Raw genomic sequence first — 17,891 nt, 5'->3', positions numbered from 1 at the left:
CAGCCTCCTGAGTAGCTGGGGTTACAGGTGTGTGCCACCACACCCATAAAAGCCATCCATATTTCTACCCAGAAAAAAGAGTCAGTCCTGTTTCATTGTACAAGCCATGACTTAGCAATTTCTCCAATATTTATGAAAGTCTGTTACTATAAATAATGTTGTTTAAATTATCTTTCTACACAAATCTTTGTCTGGATTTCTGATAATTTTCTTAGGGCAGTTTTCCTAAGGCTGTAATTCCTAGGTCAAGGGATAATGCTATTTTATGGCTCTTGTTGTTTATTGCCAAATTGCTTTCTGGAAAGTTTTAAATCAGTTCATTCACCTAGAAGTAGAACATATTACCTATCTCACTGTAACCATGGATAAGATCTTAACTTTAAAAAGAAATGACTGGTCAGTGAACATTTGTTGAGTGCCCACTGTGAGCACAGCATCCTACTACCATTAAATGTTACTTGTTTTCACAATTTATTTTAGGTCAACCTAGTTTTTCCAGGGCTTGGGAGCAATCTGAAAAGCAAGGCTGACCTTAGAAAGAACTCACTAAAACACCAGTGATTGCTTTCCAAAAGGAATGGCATCTGGAGGAGGTCTCAGCCTGGCACTTGAAGAAGTAAAGCACATGTTCACTGCTGAGCTGTTTTAAGTTGGGTAGAATAAGAGCAATCAAGAACAGAGAGGGGAAAGCTGTGTAGGCTGATGGGGGTGGAAGGGATTATCTGCTAGGTCTTTGTGGCCTCTCAGTTTGAGTAGTCAGACACTTCAGTCATGTTGTTCCAAGGCTTTTGCAGTTCCTGCATTGGTGCTGTTTCTCAGAATAAATACATTAGTTATTTCACTTATAAAGCTCATTTTCTGCATGAGGATGGATAATAGTACTACATCCCGTGAGGACTATTTTTATCTTCCTCTTATGTCAGATATTCTTTTTCTTTATCAGTGGTAGTAAGACAGTGGTGACTTTCCATATGATTATCAGAAAATAAGACACACAGTTCACAACAGGATAAGACACAATTACTGAACATGTTCAACCTCAAAAATATTATCTAACCAAAGAAATGCAAACTAACCAATATAATGCCCATGAAAAGTGTAAAAATATTGAAAATGATGATACTCCCCAGTGCTGGGAAGAGTGTGATAAACTGGCCTGCTGCTGATGATACAGCAAACAAGTACAACCCATTTTGAAAGCAATTTGGCAATGTTTCAAGAGTTAGAAAAAGACCTGTGTCATTTAACTCAGAAATTACACTCCTAAGAATTTATTCTAAGGATATAATTCAAAAAAGTGAAAAAAAGTATGCTTAAAGATGCTCATTGCAATATTATAATGGTGAAAAATCCAAAATAGCTGAAATGTTTACTAGTATGGGGAGGTGATCATTACATAAATTATGGTATAGGAACTCAATGGAGTAATATATACACCCCAGGACTCCAGGCAATGTGTTAATTACAAGCAGAATTACGAATTAAATGTACTTTATGGTTATAATTAAGTATGAAAAGGGACCAAGATCAGGAGGAAACAAGGAAAAATGAAATTAGTTAATTTGTTAAGACGGTGGAATAGTGAGTGATTTCTCTTTTGTGTTTTGTTATTGCAATGTTTGCCCACTTTAAAAACTTCAGAGCACTTCTAAAATGACTGCTTAAACAGAGAAACCCCACAGTGCTTATCACACTGGCTTACATTTTCCATGCTTCTTTCACAGTGCGTCTCCTCTCAATTATCTCCCTCCGCAGCTTCACCATCTCCCTTTGAATCTCCTCTTCCTCTTTCTTGGCCTCCAGAGCCTTCCTTTTCTTCTCTTCTTGCACCAGACACTGAGCCTCCAAGAAGGCCGATTTTTTCAGGGTCTTTTGTATTCTCTGGTACTCCAGTTCTTTCTCACGTCTTAAGCGATTTTCTTTTACCTTAAAGCAAATATAATAAAGATGAAGTGTGGCCTTTCAAGTAGAAAGGGATATGAAAAACCTTACAATACATTTTGAAGTTCAGAATATAACCAGTTTGAAATATTCTGACCCAGAACTCCACTATTTACTGGTAGGATAGGAGGAATTCATCTGTTTACTGGGTAAAGACCAATATAAAATTTTAGATGCAGTCAGATGAAGATGACTCAAATAATCTGGGAATGATCCACATCACAGAAAAGTAGAGAATCTAATGAGTCAGATCCCAAGTTCTGGATTCTCATTTAGTAATGATTTCTCACTTGTAACGACTGTCCAAGGTGTACATTACTGCTTTTATTATATTTAGGTCATATCTGCATTCTAATTATAATTTAAGAAAGAACAGAACTTTTTTGGAAGCCACATTGTGAATGATAGAACAGTGATTTATTGACTTTAGGAATACCACAACCCTTTATTCATTTCTATTATTATTATGTAAATATAGCAGTGATTCTGGATCATATTTGGAAATCAAAAACATGAAAAAGCACATTCATTTTTTTCAAACCTATTAATCCTTTAGAGAGCTTGAGTAGCTATGAATTAAGGAAAGGTCCTTTCCTTCCTGCTTCACCTAACTTTACCCTTATCTTACTCTCTAGTTGTGATAAGACTTCTGATAAGACAGACAATGACTATATAGCTTATTGAACCTTCTCTCCTCCCTTTTGTCATAAATCCAAACTAGAATCATACTTCTACCCATTTCTCTAACATCCCCAGTGCTGATTACATATACCTTGATTGAATAATTTAAAGCAGTTACTTTCAAATTCGGCAATCAGAAATTCAGTGTTATACAAAGATGGCACACACACGTACAGATATTAATTCCGGTTCAATCGTAGTTCTGGATTCCCTGGCACTCCTTTACAAAGTGTTGAGACACCAGTCTTTTTTGCAATAACCTACTATTCCCTTTGGAGAAAAGAAAGTTCTCACATGCTTTTCTAATTCAAAACAGCTGAACTTGATTCAATTCAGATCTGTCTTCCATTTTAAATTATAATCACAAAATGAGTGAATTTCAGTTGTCTGGAAAAGAATTATCCTGTAACATTCACAAGAATATTAATAATATTAATGTTGCAATTTGAAAACCAAACTCAAGCACACACAATCTACATGTTTATAATAGGAAGTACCACATTCAAACTAATAAGGTTTATCTCAATACTCTTGGTCAAAATCAATTATTCTTTTTTTTGGCTATTTCTTAAATAAATTGTTTCCTACCCTCAGTTTATGAGAATTATTTTTCTTCTGAAGTTCTTATATTTTATTTTTATGCTCCCTAACCAAACCACAGATGGCACCCTTTTTCATAATAAAGCCTATGTCTTTATTTAAGCTTATTAAATGTGTTACACAAAGACTGCTTCCTGTTATCCATTTTAATTTTGTTTTTCCCTCCCACCTGCTTATGTCTCATCTCCATGGTAAGACGAGGATCCTTCTGCTGCTTCTTGTCTTGGTTTTCCTTCCTTCCAAGATCTTCCATCACTGCAGAATCTACCACATTTTTATGGAGCAGATGGTCTATAAATTTTTGAACGGTGGTACTTTCCTCTTCTTCCTCCAAATAGCCACATAAATCTGGGGGAAACAGAACAACAAAAAAGGGAAATTTTTTTAAAAATTAATTTTAGTATTATATTCATATTTACATAAAGAATCCTAGTACAGTAAAAATACAAAGCTGCGAATGTTCAGTAAATAGTAACTGATAATGGCAACTGGTTGAGTATAGCCCTCAGCAATTACCTTCAACTAAGAGTAAAAAAGCTCCACTTACCAAGCATTGCCCTCACCCAAGCCACTAGAGTCCTTCACTGCCAAATCTAAAAGATTACCATCTAAACAACCTTGAGAACTTCAACCTAAACAATCTTGAGAGCTCTACTGCTTTAAAAAAAAAAAGAAAAGAAAAGAAAGAAAGAAAGAGAAAAGCTTTATTGTGGTATAATTGACATATAATAAACTGCAAATATTTAAAGTCTATGATAAATTTTGACATATGCTAGTAAAACCATCACCACAGTCAAGATAATGAATACATCCATCAGCCCCAAAAGGGTCCTCATGCTGATCTGTAATCTCTTCCTTTCACTCCTCCCCTTGCCCTCCACTCTTCTCCAAGTAAGCACAGACCTGCTGCCACTATGTAGTTTTCATTATCCAGAATTTTATATAAATTAAATCATACACTTATATACATTGTATTTTTTCTGACCTAGCTTCTTTCACTCAGCACAATTATTTTGAGATTCATTCATGTTATGTGTATCAATAGTTTATCACTTTCTATCGCTGAGTAGTATTCCACCATATAAATACACCACAATTTGTTTATTCACTCATTTGTTGATAGACATTTGAGTTGTTTCCAGGTGTTGGCTATTGCAAATAAAGGTATTATGAATACCTGTGTACAGTCATCCCTCCCTATCTCTGGGGGATTGGTTCCAGGACCTCCCGAGAATACCAAAATCCAAGGATGTTCAAAAATCCGTGATACCAAATGGTGTAGCATTTGCATATAACCTATATCCATCCTGCCTTATACTCTAGATCATCTCTAGGTTAGTTATGATACCCAATACAACGTAAATGCTATGTTAATACTTGATACATGTATGGTTTAGGGAATAATGACAAGAAAAAAGCTGTACATGTACAGTACAGATGGAATTATTTTTTCCTGAATATTTTTGATCCACGGTTGGTTGAGTCCACAAATGCAGAACCTACAGAACATAGGCTTTCTTTTCTGTTGGGAAAAAGTGTAGGAGTAGAACGACTGGATCATATTATAGCTAAATGCTTACTTTTTCAAGAAACTATCAAACTGTTGTCCAAAGTGGTTACATAACTTTACATTCCCACCAGCATTGTAGAAGTATTCCAATTTCTCCACATCCTTACTAATACTTGGTATGGTCAGTCTTTCAAATTTAAGCCATTTTAACATATGGAGAGGTAACTCATTGCAGTTTTAATTTGCACTTTTCTAATGACTAATGTTACTGAACATCTTCCTTGATTATGCTTTGTAGCTGTTCCAAAGATTTTTGCTAGTGGGGTATTGAAGTCTGTAACTACAGTCATGTATCAAATAACAACACTTCCATCAACAATGAACTGCGTGTACGAAGGTGGCCTCATAAGATTACAACAGAGCTGAAAAACTCCTATTGCCTAGTGATGCTGTAGCCATCATAATGTCAGAGCACAATGCATTACTCATGTGTTTTGTGGTGATGCTGGTATAAACAAAATAACCACACTAACAGTTGTTTAAAAGTGTAGCACATGCACCACATTCTCTTTATCCAATTTATCACTGATGGGCTGATTCCATGTCTTTGCTATTGTGAAGAGTGTGTGCTACAATGAACATACACATGCATGTATCTTTATAATAGAATGATTTATATTCCTTTGGGTATATACCCATTAATGGGATTGCTGGGTCAAATGGTTTTCTGCTTCTAGATCTTTGAGGAATACTATGCAGCCATAAAAAGGAATGAGATCATGTCCTTTGCAGAGATATGGATGGAGCTGGAAGCCATTATCTTCAGCAAACTAATGCAGGAACAGAAAACCAAACACTGCATGTTCTCACTTATAAGTGGGAGCTGAATGATGAGAACACATGGAAACGTTGGGAAGAACAACACACACTGGGGCCTGTCATGGGTGGCAGGGGGAGGAAGGGCATTGGGAAGAAAAGCTAATGGATGCTTGGCTTAATACCTAGGTGATGGGTCGATCTGTGCAGCAAACCACCATGGCACGTGTCTATCTTATTAACAAACCTGCACATCCTGCACATGTACCCTGGACTTAAAATAAAAGTTAAAATAAAGCACCCACAAAAAATCTTAGAATACTACACAAAAAAGTATAGCACATATAATTATATACAATACATAATACTTGATAATGATAATAATAACTATGTTACTGGTTTATGTATATACTAAACTATACTTTTATCATTATCTTAGAGTCTATTCCTACTTATTAGGAAAAAAAAAAAAATTGGGCCGGGCACAGTGGCTCAAACCTGTAATCCCACCACTTTTGAGAGGCCGACATGGGAGGATTGCTTGAGCCCAGGAGTTCGAGACCAGCCTGAGAAGCAAAGCAAGACCCTGTCTGTATTAAAAGAAGAAAAAAAATTAGCTGGGTGTGGTGGCACACACCTGTAGTTTCAGCTACTACGGAGGCTGAGGCTGGAGGATTTCTTGAACCCAGGAGTTCAAGGCTGCAGTGATCTATGATCACCACTGCACAACAGAGGGAGATCCTGTCTCAAAAAAAAAAAAAAAAAAAAGGTTAACTGTAAAATAGCCTCAGGCAGGTCTTTTAGGGGATATCCAAAAGAGGGTAATATTATCACGGGAGATGACAGCTATATGTGTGTTATTGCCCCTGAAGACCTAGTGAGACAAGATGTGGAGGAGAAGATAGTGATATTGATGATCCTGGCCCTGTGTAGGCCTAGGCTAATATGTATGTTTGTGTCTTAGTTTTTTAACAAGAAAAAAAAAATTAAAATTTCAAAAATAGAAAAAAAGTACATAGAATTAAAAAAAAATTTGTCCAGCTCTCCAATGTGTTTGTTTCAAGCTAAGTGTTACCAAAGAGTCAAAATGTTAGAAAAAATTAAAAACTTATAAAGTAAAAAAGTTATAGTAAGTTAAGGTCAATTTATTATTGAAAAAAGAAAAATATGTTTTTATAAATTCAGTGTACCCTAAGTATACAGTGTTTTTAAGTCTACAGCAGCATATTTTAACATCCTAGGGCTTCACATTTACTCACGACTCACTCATTGACTAACCCAGAGCAGCTTCCTGCCCTGCAAACTCCATTCATGGTATATACCCTGTACAGGTGTAACACTTTTTACCTTTTATATACTGTATATTTACTGTACCTTTTTATGGTTGGATATGTTCAGACACCCAAATACTTACCATTGTGTTACCATTGCCTGTAGTATTAAGTAACATGCAGTACAGGTTTGTGGCCTAGAAGCAATAGTCTATCTCACATAGCCTAGGTGTATGGTAGGCTCTACCATCCAGGTTTGTGTAAGTACACTCTATCATGTTCGCACAATGACAAAATCACCTAATGAGGCATTTTTCAGGACTTATCCCCTTCATTAAGCAACACATGATTGTATTATTGTTGAATTATATTTCTCTCTTCAATTTTGTCAATTTTTGCTTCATCTACCTTGGGACTCTTTTGTCAGGTGTATATATATTTATAGTTGTTATGTTTTTGTGATGGATTGACCCTTTTATTGTTAGAAAATGCACTTTTTGTTTCTGGTAACAATTTTTTCTTTAAAAGTCTATTTTTGGGAAAATTAAAAATCAAAGAAAAAATAAAAATAAAAAGTCTTTTTTAATATATATTAACATAGCCACTGTAGTTCTCTTTTGGTTACTGTTTGCATGGTATATCTTTTTCCATCCTTTTCCTTTTAACCTATTTGTACTTTAAATTGAACCTATGTCTCTTGTAGATAGTATATAGCTAAGTCATGTATTTTTTATCCATTCTGCCAATCTCTGCATTTGGACTGAAGTGTTTAATTAAATGCATTTATATTTAATGTAATTCCTGACAAAGCTTACACTTATCATTTTGGTATTTGTTTTCTACATGTCTTATGTAAATGGCCTTTATCAAGTTGAAGAATTTCTCTTGCATTACTAGTTTGCTGAGAAGTTTTTATCAGGAATGCATGTTGGATTTTGTTAAGTGCTTTTTCTGTGTCTATTGAGATAATATGTTAATTAATATTTTTGGTAAACATCCTTTTTAATGGTTACATAAATATTTGTTCAATATTTCAATTTAAAAAAAACTCTACCAGCATATGATGATTGAGACCTGGCATGATACTAGATGATATCAACCAATCTAAGTAAAGGGACATAATTAGATCTATTAGCACTATATCAAAAGAAGTAATAGTTTCATTAGATTCCATATATTTGCTTCAGAACAAATACGAAGTACTGAAGTACCACACTTTAATAATGACAATAATAAACTAGAAAATATCCAGAAGGCAGCAACGAGGATGAGAAGACCTAGAAACCATGTGGTATAAAAAACTTGTTGAGAGTACTGGTGCTATTTAATCTGGAAACATAGAACTATATGAGTGGTCAAATATGGTAACAGCTCCTACAAAAAATAAAACGTTCTTGAGAGAGAACATGTTATTTTTGTTGTACCATAGGGTAAAAAGTTACTGAAGACAAAATCCTAATTCTCCTAACTAAGGGAAACTGCTATGAGGATTAGAGCCTCAGACCGGTTGAATGGGCTCCCGGCAAAGTGCAGGCTCTCACTCCTGGGAGGTGTTCAGGCAGAGGATACGTCACTACAAGTTAGGGACACTGTAGAATGATCTCTATCTGGGTCGGGGAGGAGAATAGATCAGACTACCTAGTCTTGAAGGATTCTTCTAATTTGACAAGCTGATAGTTTTGTGATCCTCAACCTGGGGATTTTACAGAGTCCTAAACAAGGGGTATGATGTCAGGTGAATTCACCAAGTGTATCTGAGTCATGTATGGGGAGCTGCCCCACCATTACCATAACTACTCCTATGCTCAGGGGAAAAAATATACAGACCCTTGAGTGTATTAGATAAACACTCAGACATCAGCCATCTAACTTGTCTGACACTGGCTCTGTGCACAATAGTGGCTTTTCCCTCCTCTGGGAAAAAAAAAAAAAAAAAAAAAAACTAGAAAAGTAATAACCTCCCTTATAAGTAATAACTAACAGATAAATAAGAAGCATTTTATAAATTTAAAAATGACATATGAGCACTTAAATGTAGTCTGCATCAAAGTAAATAGTCCAGTGATATATGAGGAAGAGGCACTCTGAAACAGCATTAATTGCTATTATAAGCAGAATTATAAATACAGTTGGCCCTCCCTATCTGCAGATGCCACATTCTTGGATTCAACCAACCGCAGTTCAAAAATATTTGAAAAAAAAATTAAAAATAACAATACAACAATAAAAAATAACAAACATTTTAAAATACAGTATAACAACTATTTACATAGAATGTATACTGTATTAGGTATTGTAAGTGGTCTAGAGATGATTTCAAGTATGCGAGAGGATATGCGCAGGACTAGAGCATCTGAGGAGTTTGGTATCTGGGGGGGCCAGGGGTCCTGGAACTAATTCCTCACAGTTAGTTAGGGATAACTGTAATAGAATACTTTAATTTTTAAAAATACCATGAATTTACTGAAGATATAGCATAAGAAATTACATTTAACTATGATAAATTAAAACCAATAATAAAAATTAAAACACAGAAAAGTTAAATAGGTATCATTTGTTATTCAAAACAATTATAAGGACTCCTTAGACACATTCATTAAATGTTAAAACTTAGAACAATAAGATAAGTTCTTACCATCAAACTTGTCATATTTCAAATGGTCATTGGCTTCCGGCACAAGAGAGACACTTGACACAGTGTTTTTAGCATCACCTTCTTCATCACTTGCTAATTCTTGCTTAAGTTTGGAGTCTAACCAGTCATTGACCAGCTCCTGAGCTACAATAAAACAAAAACACATTTTAAATATTTCAATTACTTCAAAGATTTTCTTTATTCACTGTTTTCATTTCTTCAATAAATATTAACTGAGTACCTATCAAGTACTGTTCTAGACACTGGAATACAGCAGTGAACAAAACTGGAAAAATAAGCCCTAGCATCATAAAACTTACATTCCAACTGGGGAAGAGAGACAACAAGTAAATAAGAGAAAAGGCAGGGACAGGAAGAAATGGAAGATGGGTGTTGTTGTTTAAATTGGGAGGTAACCCAGTCACAATTGCTTCAAATAGAATAAAGTACCTGGGAATCCAACTTACAAGGGATGTGAAGGAACTCTTCAAGGAGAACTACAAACCACGGCTCAATGAAATAAAAGAGGACACAAACAAATGGAAGAATATTCCACGCTCATGGATAGGAAGAATCAATATTGTGAAAATGGCCATACTGCCCAAGGTAATTTATAGATTCAATGCCATCCCCATTAAGCTACCAATGACTTTCTTCACAGAATTGGAAAAAACTACTTTAAAGTTCATATGGAACCAAAAAAGAGCCCACATTGCCAAGACAATCCTAAGCCAAAAGAACAAAGCTGGAGGCATCACGCTATCTGACTTCAAACTATATTACAAGGCTACAGTAACCAAAACAGCATGGTACTGGTACCAAAACAGAGATATAGACCAATGGAACAAAGCACAGCCCTCAGAAATAATACCACACATACACAACCATCCGATCTTTGACAAACATGACAAAAACAAGAAACGGGGAAAGGATTCCCTATTTAATAAATGGTGCTGGGAAAACTGGCTGGCCATATGTAGAAAGCTGAAACTGGATCCCTTCCTTACACCTTATATGAAAATTAATTCAAGATGGATTACAGACTTAAACGTTAGACCTAAAACCATAAAAACCCTAGAAGAAAACATAGGTAATACCATTCAGGACTTAGGCATGGGCAAGGACTTCCTGTCTAAAACACCAAAAGCAATGGTAACAAAAGCCAAAATTGACAAATGGGATCTAATTAAACTAAAGAGCTTCTGCACAGCAAAAGAAACTACCATCAGAATGAACAGGCAACCTACAGAATGGGAGAAAATTTTTGCAATCTACTCATCTGACAAAGGGCTAATATCCAGAACCTACAAAGAACCCAAACAAATTTACAAGAAAAAAACAAACAACCCCATCAAAAAGTGGGCAAAGGATATGAACAGACACTTCCAAAAGAAGACATTTATGCAACCAACAGACACATGAAAAAATGCCCATCATCACGAGCCATCAGAGAAATGTAAATCAAAACCACAATGAGATACCATCTCACACCAGTTAGAATGGCAATCATTAAAAAGTCAGGAAACAACAGGTGCTGGAGAGGATGTGGAGAAATAGGAACACTTTTACACTGTTGGTGGGACTGTAAACTAGTTCAACCATTGTAGAAGACAGTGTGGCGATTCCTCAAGGATCTAGAACTAGAAATACCATTTGACCCAGCCATCCCATTACTGGGTATATACCCAAAGATTATAAATCATGCTGCTATAAAGGCACATGCACACGTATGTTTACTGTGGCACTATTCACAATAGCAAAGACTTGGAACCAACCCAAATGTCCATCAATGACAGACTGGATTAAGACAATGTGGCACATATACACCATGGAATACTATGCAGCCATAAAAAAGGATAAGTTCATGTTCTTTGTAGGGGCATGGATGCAGCTGGAAACCATCATTCTCAGCAAACTATCACAAGAATAGAAAACCAAACACCGCATGTTCTCACTCATAGGTGGGAATTGAAGAATGAGAACACTTGGATGCAGGAAGGGGAACATCACACACTGGGGCTTGTCATGGGGTGCGGGGAGGGATAGCATTAGGAGATATACCTAATGTAAATGATGAGTTAATGGGTGCAGCACACCAACATGGCACATGTATACATATGTAACAAACCTACACATTGTGCACTTGTACCCTAGAGCTTAAAGTATAATAAAAAATTTAAAAAATAATAATAAAAATAAATTGGGAGGTAAAAGAAAGCTTCACTGAAAAAAAGATATTTGAGCAAAGAAGGGAAGAATGTGAGAGAAGTGAGGATGTATAAGGTAATATGATTCTCTGCAGAGGGAAAACAAATGCAGAGGTCTTGTGCAGGAGTATCTACAGTGTTGGAAAAGCAGCAAGGAGGCCAGTGTGGTCAAAGAGAAGTGAGTGAGGAGGAGACAGTAGGAGATGAGGTTGGAGGGGTAATGTGCAGATCATCTTTAGGGGAGTGTTTAGGGCAATGATTATCAACCAGGGGTAATCTTGCCCCTCAGTGGACTTAAGCCAATGTCTAGAGCCATTTTGTGTTGTCATAACTGGGGGAAGTAATACTATCGTCTAGTAGGTATAGGCCAGGGATGCTGCTAAACATCCTGCAATTCACAGGACAGCCCCCACAAAAATTCTCTAGCCCAAAATGTCAATAGTCCTGAGGCTAAAATTCCCTTGCTTAGACTCTTGACACCATTCTAGCTACTTGGGCTTTTACTCTGCGTGCAATGGGAAGCCACAGGAGAGATGTGAGCAGAGAGGTGATATATTTTAAGAGAATCACTTTGACTATTAAGTTAAACTATAGGGGACAAGGACAGAGGCAGGGAACACCAATTGGGAAACAAGTACAATAATCCAGAAGAGAGGTGATGGTGGCCTGGACCTGGGAGTGGAGGTATCACCAATGGTCAGATTCTAGAAAAGAATGTTTTGAGGTGGAGTTGACATGACTTGCTGATGGATTGGATGTGGGACATGAGAGAAAGAAATCTATGAGGTTTTTGGCTTAAGCAACTGCAAGGATGGTGATGCCATTTACTGAGATGGGGAAGGCCAAGGATAGCAGCAGGTTTGAGGAGGAAGATCAGGAGTTCAGTCCCAGACATGTTAGGTTTGAGATGTTTAGGAGACATTCAAATAGGGATGTCAAATATGGTATTGGCTACAATACTCTGGATTTCAGGGGAGAGGTCAAAGCTGAAGAAATAAATGTGGAAGTTTTTAGCATGCAGACTGTATTTAAAATCATAGAAGTGGATGAAATTACCAAAGGAGGAAGGTAGACAGAGAAGAGGTTTAAGGACTAAGTGCTGAGGAACTCCAGGATTTAGGGGTTGAAGAGATAAGGTGGAACCAGGAAAGCCGACTAGGAAGGAGAGGCCATTGAGGTAGGAGGAAAATCCACGAGTGTTATATCCTGAAAGCTAACCTCCATTTGAATTTCTTTCTTAATGCTATTGAGAAAATCTCCTGAAATTATTTAGGTAGGGGGAAAATGCCTGCTTTAGCATAACTTTCATCACTGTTATTACTATCAAACAGCTCTTTTGTTTATTTTCTCATTATCTTCATCATTATTGTGATCATTATTGCATAGTTAGTTCTTAGGGAATGGGGTGTTTATATTAAATGATGCCAAGAGACACTTAATATAGATAAAATAGGAAAAAATAAATCAGAGTAACATAAACGACATGTTAAAAGCATACTAGCAACTAATGCTACTGGCTTTTAGGGGGAGGTAGAGAAATGGAGAAGATATTTACTGAGTAGCCCTTGTGTACAATAATTCAAACATTTATGTGTATAATAATTTATATGCAAAATAATTCACACCTACTAAATGATATGTTTTGGTACATGGGGATTTACTGTGAAGTACCCCCAAAAACAAATAAAACTTCCCTTGGAGGTAGAAATACCTCATGATGGACCACATGAGAAGTATACAAACTACCTTAAAGCACAGATTTTCAAAGTATGTTCCTCAGAACATTACTTTTTGTAGAACATTAATATAGTTGATGAGATGAGAAAAAATGGTATCAACCTTTGAAAACCATGTTCTATCCACTGCTGTTCTGTCCATACACCAAACCATGTTCCTAACGTGAATCACTAGTTTCTCAGGATAATATACAGATTTCAGGATAAAAAGAGGTTCATGGTCTAGGCAGCATGGGAAACGAGGCAAGTAAACATTTCTTTCTAACTGCAGGACTTCTCAGAACCCTTAACAGGTTAAAGTATATTGTATGTCTGTATTGGCAGGGTGGGAGGTGAGGTGAGCAAGATCAGCCAAGCCAATTTCAGAAACAATCTCCTTTCTCTAGCTCCAGTACTATCAACCACTCTAAACCACTCACCGTTACTGCTCACCCAGACTGCTGCCAGCAGCCTCCCACTGGTTGCCCTTTTCTCTCTTTTTCTCCCCTATAATCCATTCTTCCTATATTTAATTAATTAATTTATTTATTTGAGATAGAGTCTTGCTCTGTCACCCAGGTTGGAGTGCATAGCAAGATCTCAGGTCACTGCAACCTCCGCCTGCCGGATTCAAGTGATTCTTCTGCCTCAGCCTCCCAAGTAGCTGGGATTACAGGCACCCGCCACCACGCCCTGCAACATCCTTCATATATTTTATAAACTGTCATATTACTCCTCTGCTTAAAACTCTTCAATTCTATCCTGTCATACTCAGAGTAAAATCTAAATTCTTTCCCCAGGCTTGGAAAGCCCTATGTGACATGCCCTCTCCTCACTCCCACCAGCTTCTCTCTGTGGGGATGCTCCAGCCACACGGGTCTTCCTGCAGCACACCATGCCTGTCTGTACTTCATGCTCCCTTTCCATCTGCCTGGATGCTTCCCCCATCACATTGTTCAGCTGACTCCTTGCTCCTAGCTGACTCAGGTCTGAACTTGAATGACTTTTTACTACTGGATCACTGTAAAATTTTCTTTATTCCCAAAGGAAATGTATATTTCATGAAAGAAAGGGCTTTGTCTCTCTTGTTCTTAACCAGTACTTCCAGTGCCTAAAATTGTACCTAGCACAGAGTATATATATGTTGAAAAAATGAAGAAATAAATGGAATAACTGGAGACATAAGGAATTCAAACGGAAGTTGGCTTGTAGGACATCACACTCTTGACTTTCCATCTACCATAGTGGCCTCCCTTTCTCAGTCTCCTTTGTTGGTCCTTCTTGATTCCTTCCATCCCTAAATGGTAGAGTTCCTCAGGGCATCAGTAACGAAAATACCAAATTCTGGAAGAGTAAATGCTTCTGGGACATAGGAAGGTTAGACTGTTTTTAGGGTCTCTTTATCAGGAGTAAAACTGATTTACAGACTGTAGTCAAATTATCTCTATAATATTTGATCAAATTAACTTGCTACCATCTTTGTCACAGGACTAACATCTTACAGCATTCACTAATTAGCTGTTGTATCAAACCACCTCTAGATGTGGTTCTAATTTGGGCAACAAAATGAGGCTTAAGTATATCCTTACTTGTAATATTGGAGTTAATTCCAGAGTAAAATAGCTTCAGGGGAGTAGAAAGAAAGGGAAATTAAGAACAAGAGTAAGAAAAACTTCCATTCTCTATTATGAAATGCATCATGGGGTTATGCTTTAAGAATTGTTAACATTACAGCAGAAAATGCATTCTCTTACCTTCTGCATAGATTTCATCATGATCCTCTATTTGCTCAGATGTTTTCCAATCTGTGATTTGGCCCCAGGGACTTCTGGGTAAATCTGAATTTCTAGTAAAAAATGCATTTGACACTGCAAATTCTGAGGCTTTCTCCACTCTCTTCAATATAACAGAAAAAAAAATCCATTAAGACAACAAATTTGTTCAGTTAGAGAATTTCTCTCCTATTCAAGAATCTGATTTTCTACCAACTACTAAGATTCATTCATCTTTCCATTTGTGGAGAAACTCTTGAGGTTCAAACATCTACCCCCAAATATTCTGGGGGGTTTCATATATATTAAATTAATTGCAGTATTTTACCAAGTTCTAACAGGTGTTCACAATTTTGATATTTGAACAAAAGGTTATTAAGATTTAGATAACTTTTGTTTAGGGCATTAGTGATAGGATCCTGAGACATGGATATTTTACTTTAAATAAAAAATATTATATTTTATTAGTTTTCATGCCCTTAGGACTTGCATATGAATATGAACCAGAGGTGGAGTAAATCACACTTCAGCAAATTAGTACTCCGGAAGGAAACCTCCCATCTTATATTAGGCAATCATATATTAGGTTCAGTAAAATTGGGATAAAAAGAGTCACTTAACTGTAGCCATCTAGAATGTTTTAACTCAACAGCAAGAGTCTAGTAAAAACATGACCAAATTTGCAGGATTGGGGGAAGAAATAGCAGAAGTGGGCAAACTGCCTTAGCGTTTTTATTTACCTGCACAGAATAAAAACACTTATTTTAGGCTGGTGCAGTGGGTCATGCCTATAATCATAGCACTTTGGGAGGCCAAAATGGGAGGACTGCCTAAGCCCAGGAGTTTGAGACCAGCTTGGGGAACATAGTGAGACCCACCTCTAGTTAAAAAATAAAAAATTAGCCAGGTGTGGTTGTGCACACCTATAATCTTAGCTACTTCAGAGGCTGAGGTGGGAGGAATCTCTTGAGCCCAGAGCGTTGGGACTGCAATGAGCTGTGTTCATGCCACTGCACTCCTGCCTGGGTGACAAAGTGAGACTGTGTCGCAAAATAAATAAATTTAATTAAATAAATTTTAAAGCTGGGCACGGTGGCTCATGCTGTAATCCCAGCACTTTGTGAGGCCGAGGTGGGTGGATCACTTGAGGTCAAGACCAGCTTGGCCAACACAGTGAAACCCTGTCTCTACTAAAACTACAAAAATTAGCCGGGTGTGGTGGCACACACCTGTAATCTCAGCTACCTGGGCAGCTGAGGCATGAGAATCACTTGAACCCGGCAGGCAGAGGTTGCAGTGAGCCGAGATTGTGCCACTGTACTCCAGCTCGAGTGACAGAGCGAGACTCTTGTCTCAAAAGAAAAAAAAATGTTAAAACTTATTTTATAACTTAACCCCTAACTTCCCCCTCCCAGAAACCTGTGTTCTCCCATGATTGCTGTGTTTCTTCCAACTCAGGTAGTGACAACTACATTCCTCAGGGTGAAAACTTTGAAGTCCTTAATCCAATCTATCTCTCTCTCACCCCACCTATAATTGATCAGGAAATCTGTTGACTCTATCTTTAAAATATATATAGAATCTGACCCCTTCCCATCACCTCCATTGCTAGTATCTTGGTCCAAGGCACAACAATTTCCTGACAGGTTTTCTGGAATAGCCTCTCACCACAGCACTGAATGACTCCTTTAAAATGAAAGCCACATCATGTATGTCACAACTCCACTCAAAAGCCTTCAATGGCTCCTGATCTCAATCAGAATTAATGTCAAAGTCCTTACAATGAGCTTCCAGGTCCTGCTACGCAGCAGCCCCTCACTACTCTTCCCTTTGCTCATTCTACTTCAGCCACATGGACCTCCTTGCTTGTTCCTCCTCAGATATGCTCAGTGTGTCCTCAGCTTAGAGCCTTTGTACTTGCTTCCCCTCTGCCTGAACTGCTGAACTACTCTCCTACAGATACCCATAGGCCTCCTTCTCTCACCTCCTGAAGCCTTTGCTCAAATGTCACCTTCCCAGTAATGCCTTCTTTGACCACCTTATATAAAACTGTAAACGCTCTCCTCCAGCTCTCCTTCTCCCCGTCCTCTGCTCTGACTGTCTCCATAGTACTTACCATCCTATCGTATACTGGCACTGGGACTCTCAACACTCACATGCAAGCTAATCTTACTAGATAATGCGGAATGGTCTTCCTAAAGGCTAGCATTCATGATGGCAGATCCACTTTAGTCATCTTCTAAGTTAGGCTTTCTGCAGTATCCAGGAAGCTTGCCCGGACCCCATTTAAATTAGTGCCTCTCACCACATACTTTCATTACATCTTTGATTCTCTCATGAGCTTTAGGTAAGTTGTTTATTCTCCACTGGACTGTAAACCCTGGGAGGGCAGGGACTGTACCTGCTCTGATTTAGCTCCAATGCCCAACACAGTGGGCTAGTATTTAGTAGGCACTCAAATACCAGCTGAATAAATAAATGGCTAAAAATTATTACATTTGGCCTAGGATCTATTACATCTATCTAGGATCTGGTACTCATGATGCATGTCAATTTAGATGAGTAATCACTCTTCAAAATACTGTCAGAAGGGTCTTTCCAGGGAAAATGTTGCATGATTTTGATACATGTGGTATACGATGAATTGAATATGGCAAGCTGCCAAACTGACACTCAGAAGCACACACCTGGAATGATTTAATGGTACTTTCAAATTAAATGGTACTCAGACTCAAAAATACGT

At 37.4% G+C, this 17,891-nt stretch overlaps 1 protein-coding gene across 3 annotated transcripts in view; it reads right to left on the bottom strand.

The window, feature by feature from the left end:
• Positions 1 to 17,891, bottom strand: part of CCDC191 (coiled-coil domain containing 191) — an 88,655-nt gene that overhangs the window by 67,596 nt on the left and 3,168 nt on the right. For 2 of the 3 annotated variants that reach the window (XM_001107271.5, XM_077993912.1), the window contains exons 3-6: positions 15,131 to 15,272; positions 9,455 to 9,598; positions 3,392 to 3,570; positions 1,703 to 1,926 (exon numbers count right to left, since the gene is read on the bottom strand). In XM_001107271.5, coding sequence (XP_001107271.3) covers positions 1,703 to 1,926; positions 3,392 to 3,570; positions 9,455 to 9,598; positions 15,131 to 15,272 — 689 coding nt within the window. The remainder of the gene's footprint in view (positions 1 to 1,702; positions 1,927 to 3,391; positions 3,571 to 9,454; positions 9,599 to 15,130; positions 15,273 to 17,891) is intronic. The other variant, XM_077993913.1, reaches the window with a different exon arrangement.

Source organism: Macaca mulatta, chromosome 2 (genome assembly GCF_049350105.2).
Source record: "Macaca mulatta isolate MMU2019108-1 chromosome 2, T2T-MMU8v2.0, whole genome shotgun sequence".
Classification (NCBI taxonomy): domain Eukaryota; kingdom Metazoa; phylum Chordata; class Mammalia; order Primates; family Cercopithecidae; genus Macaca; species Macaca mulatta.
This window is presented reverse-complemented; position numbering and strand designations above follow the sequence as displayed.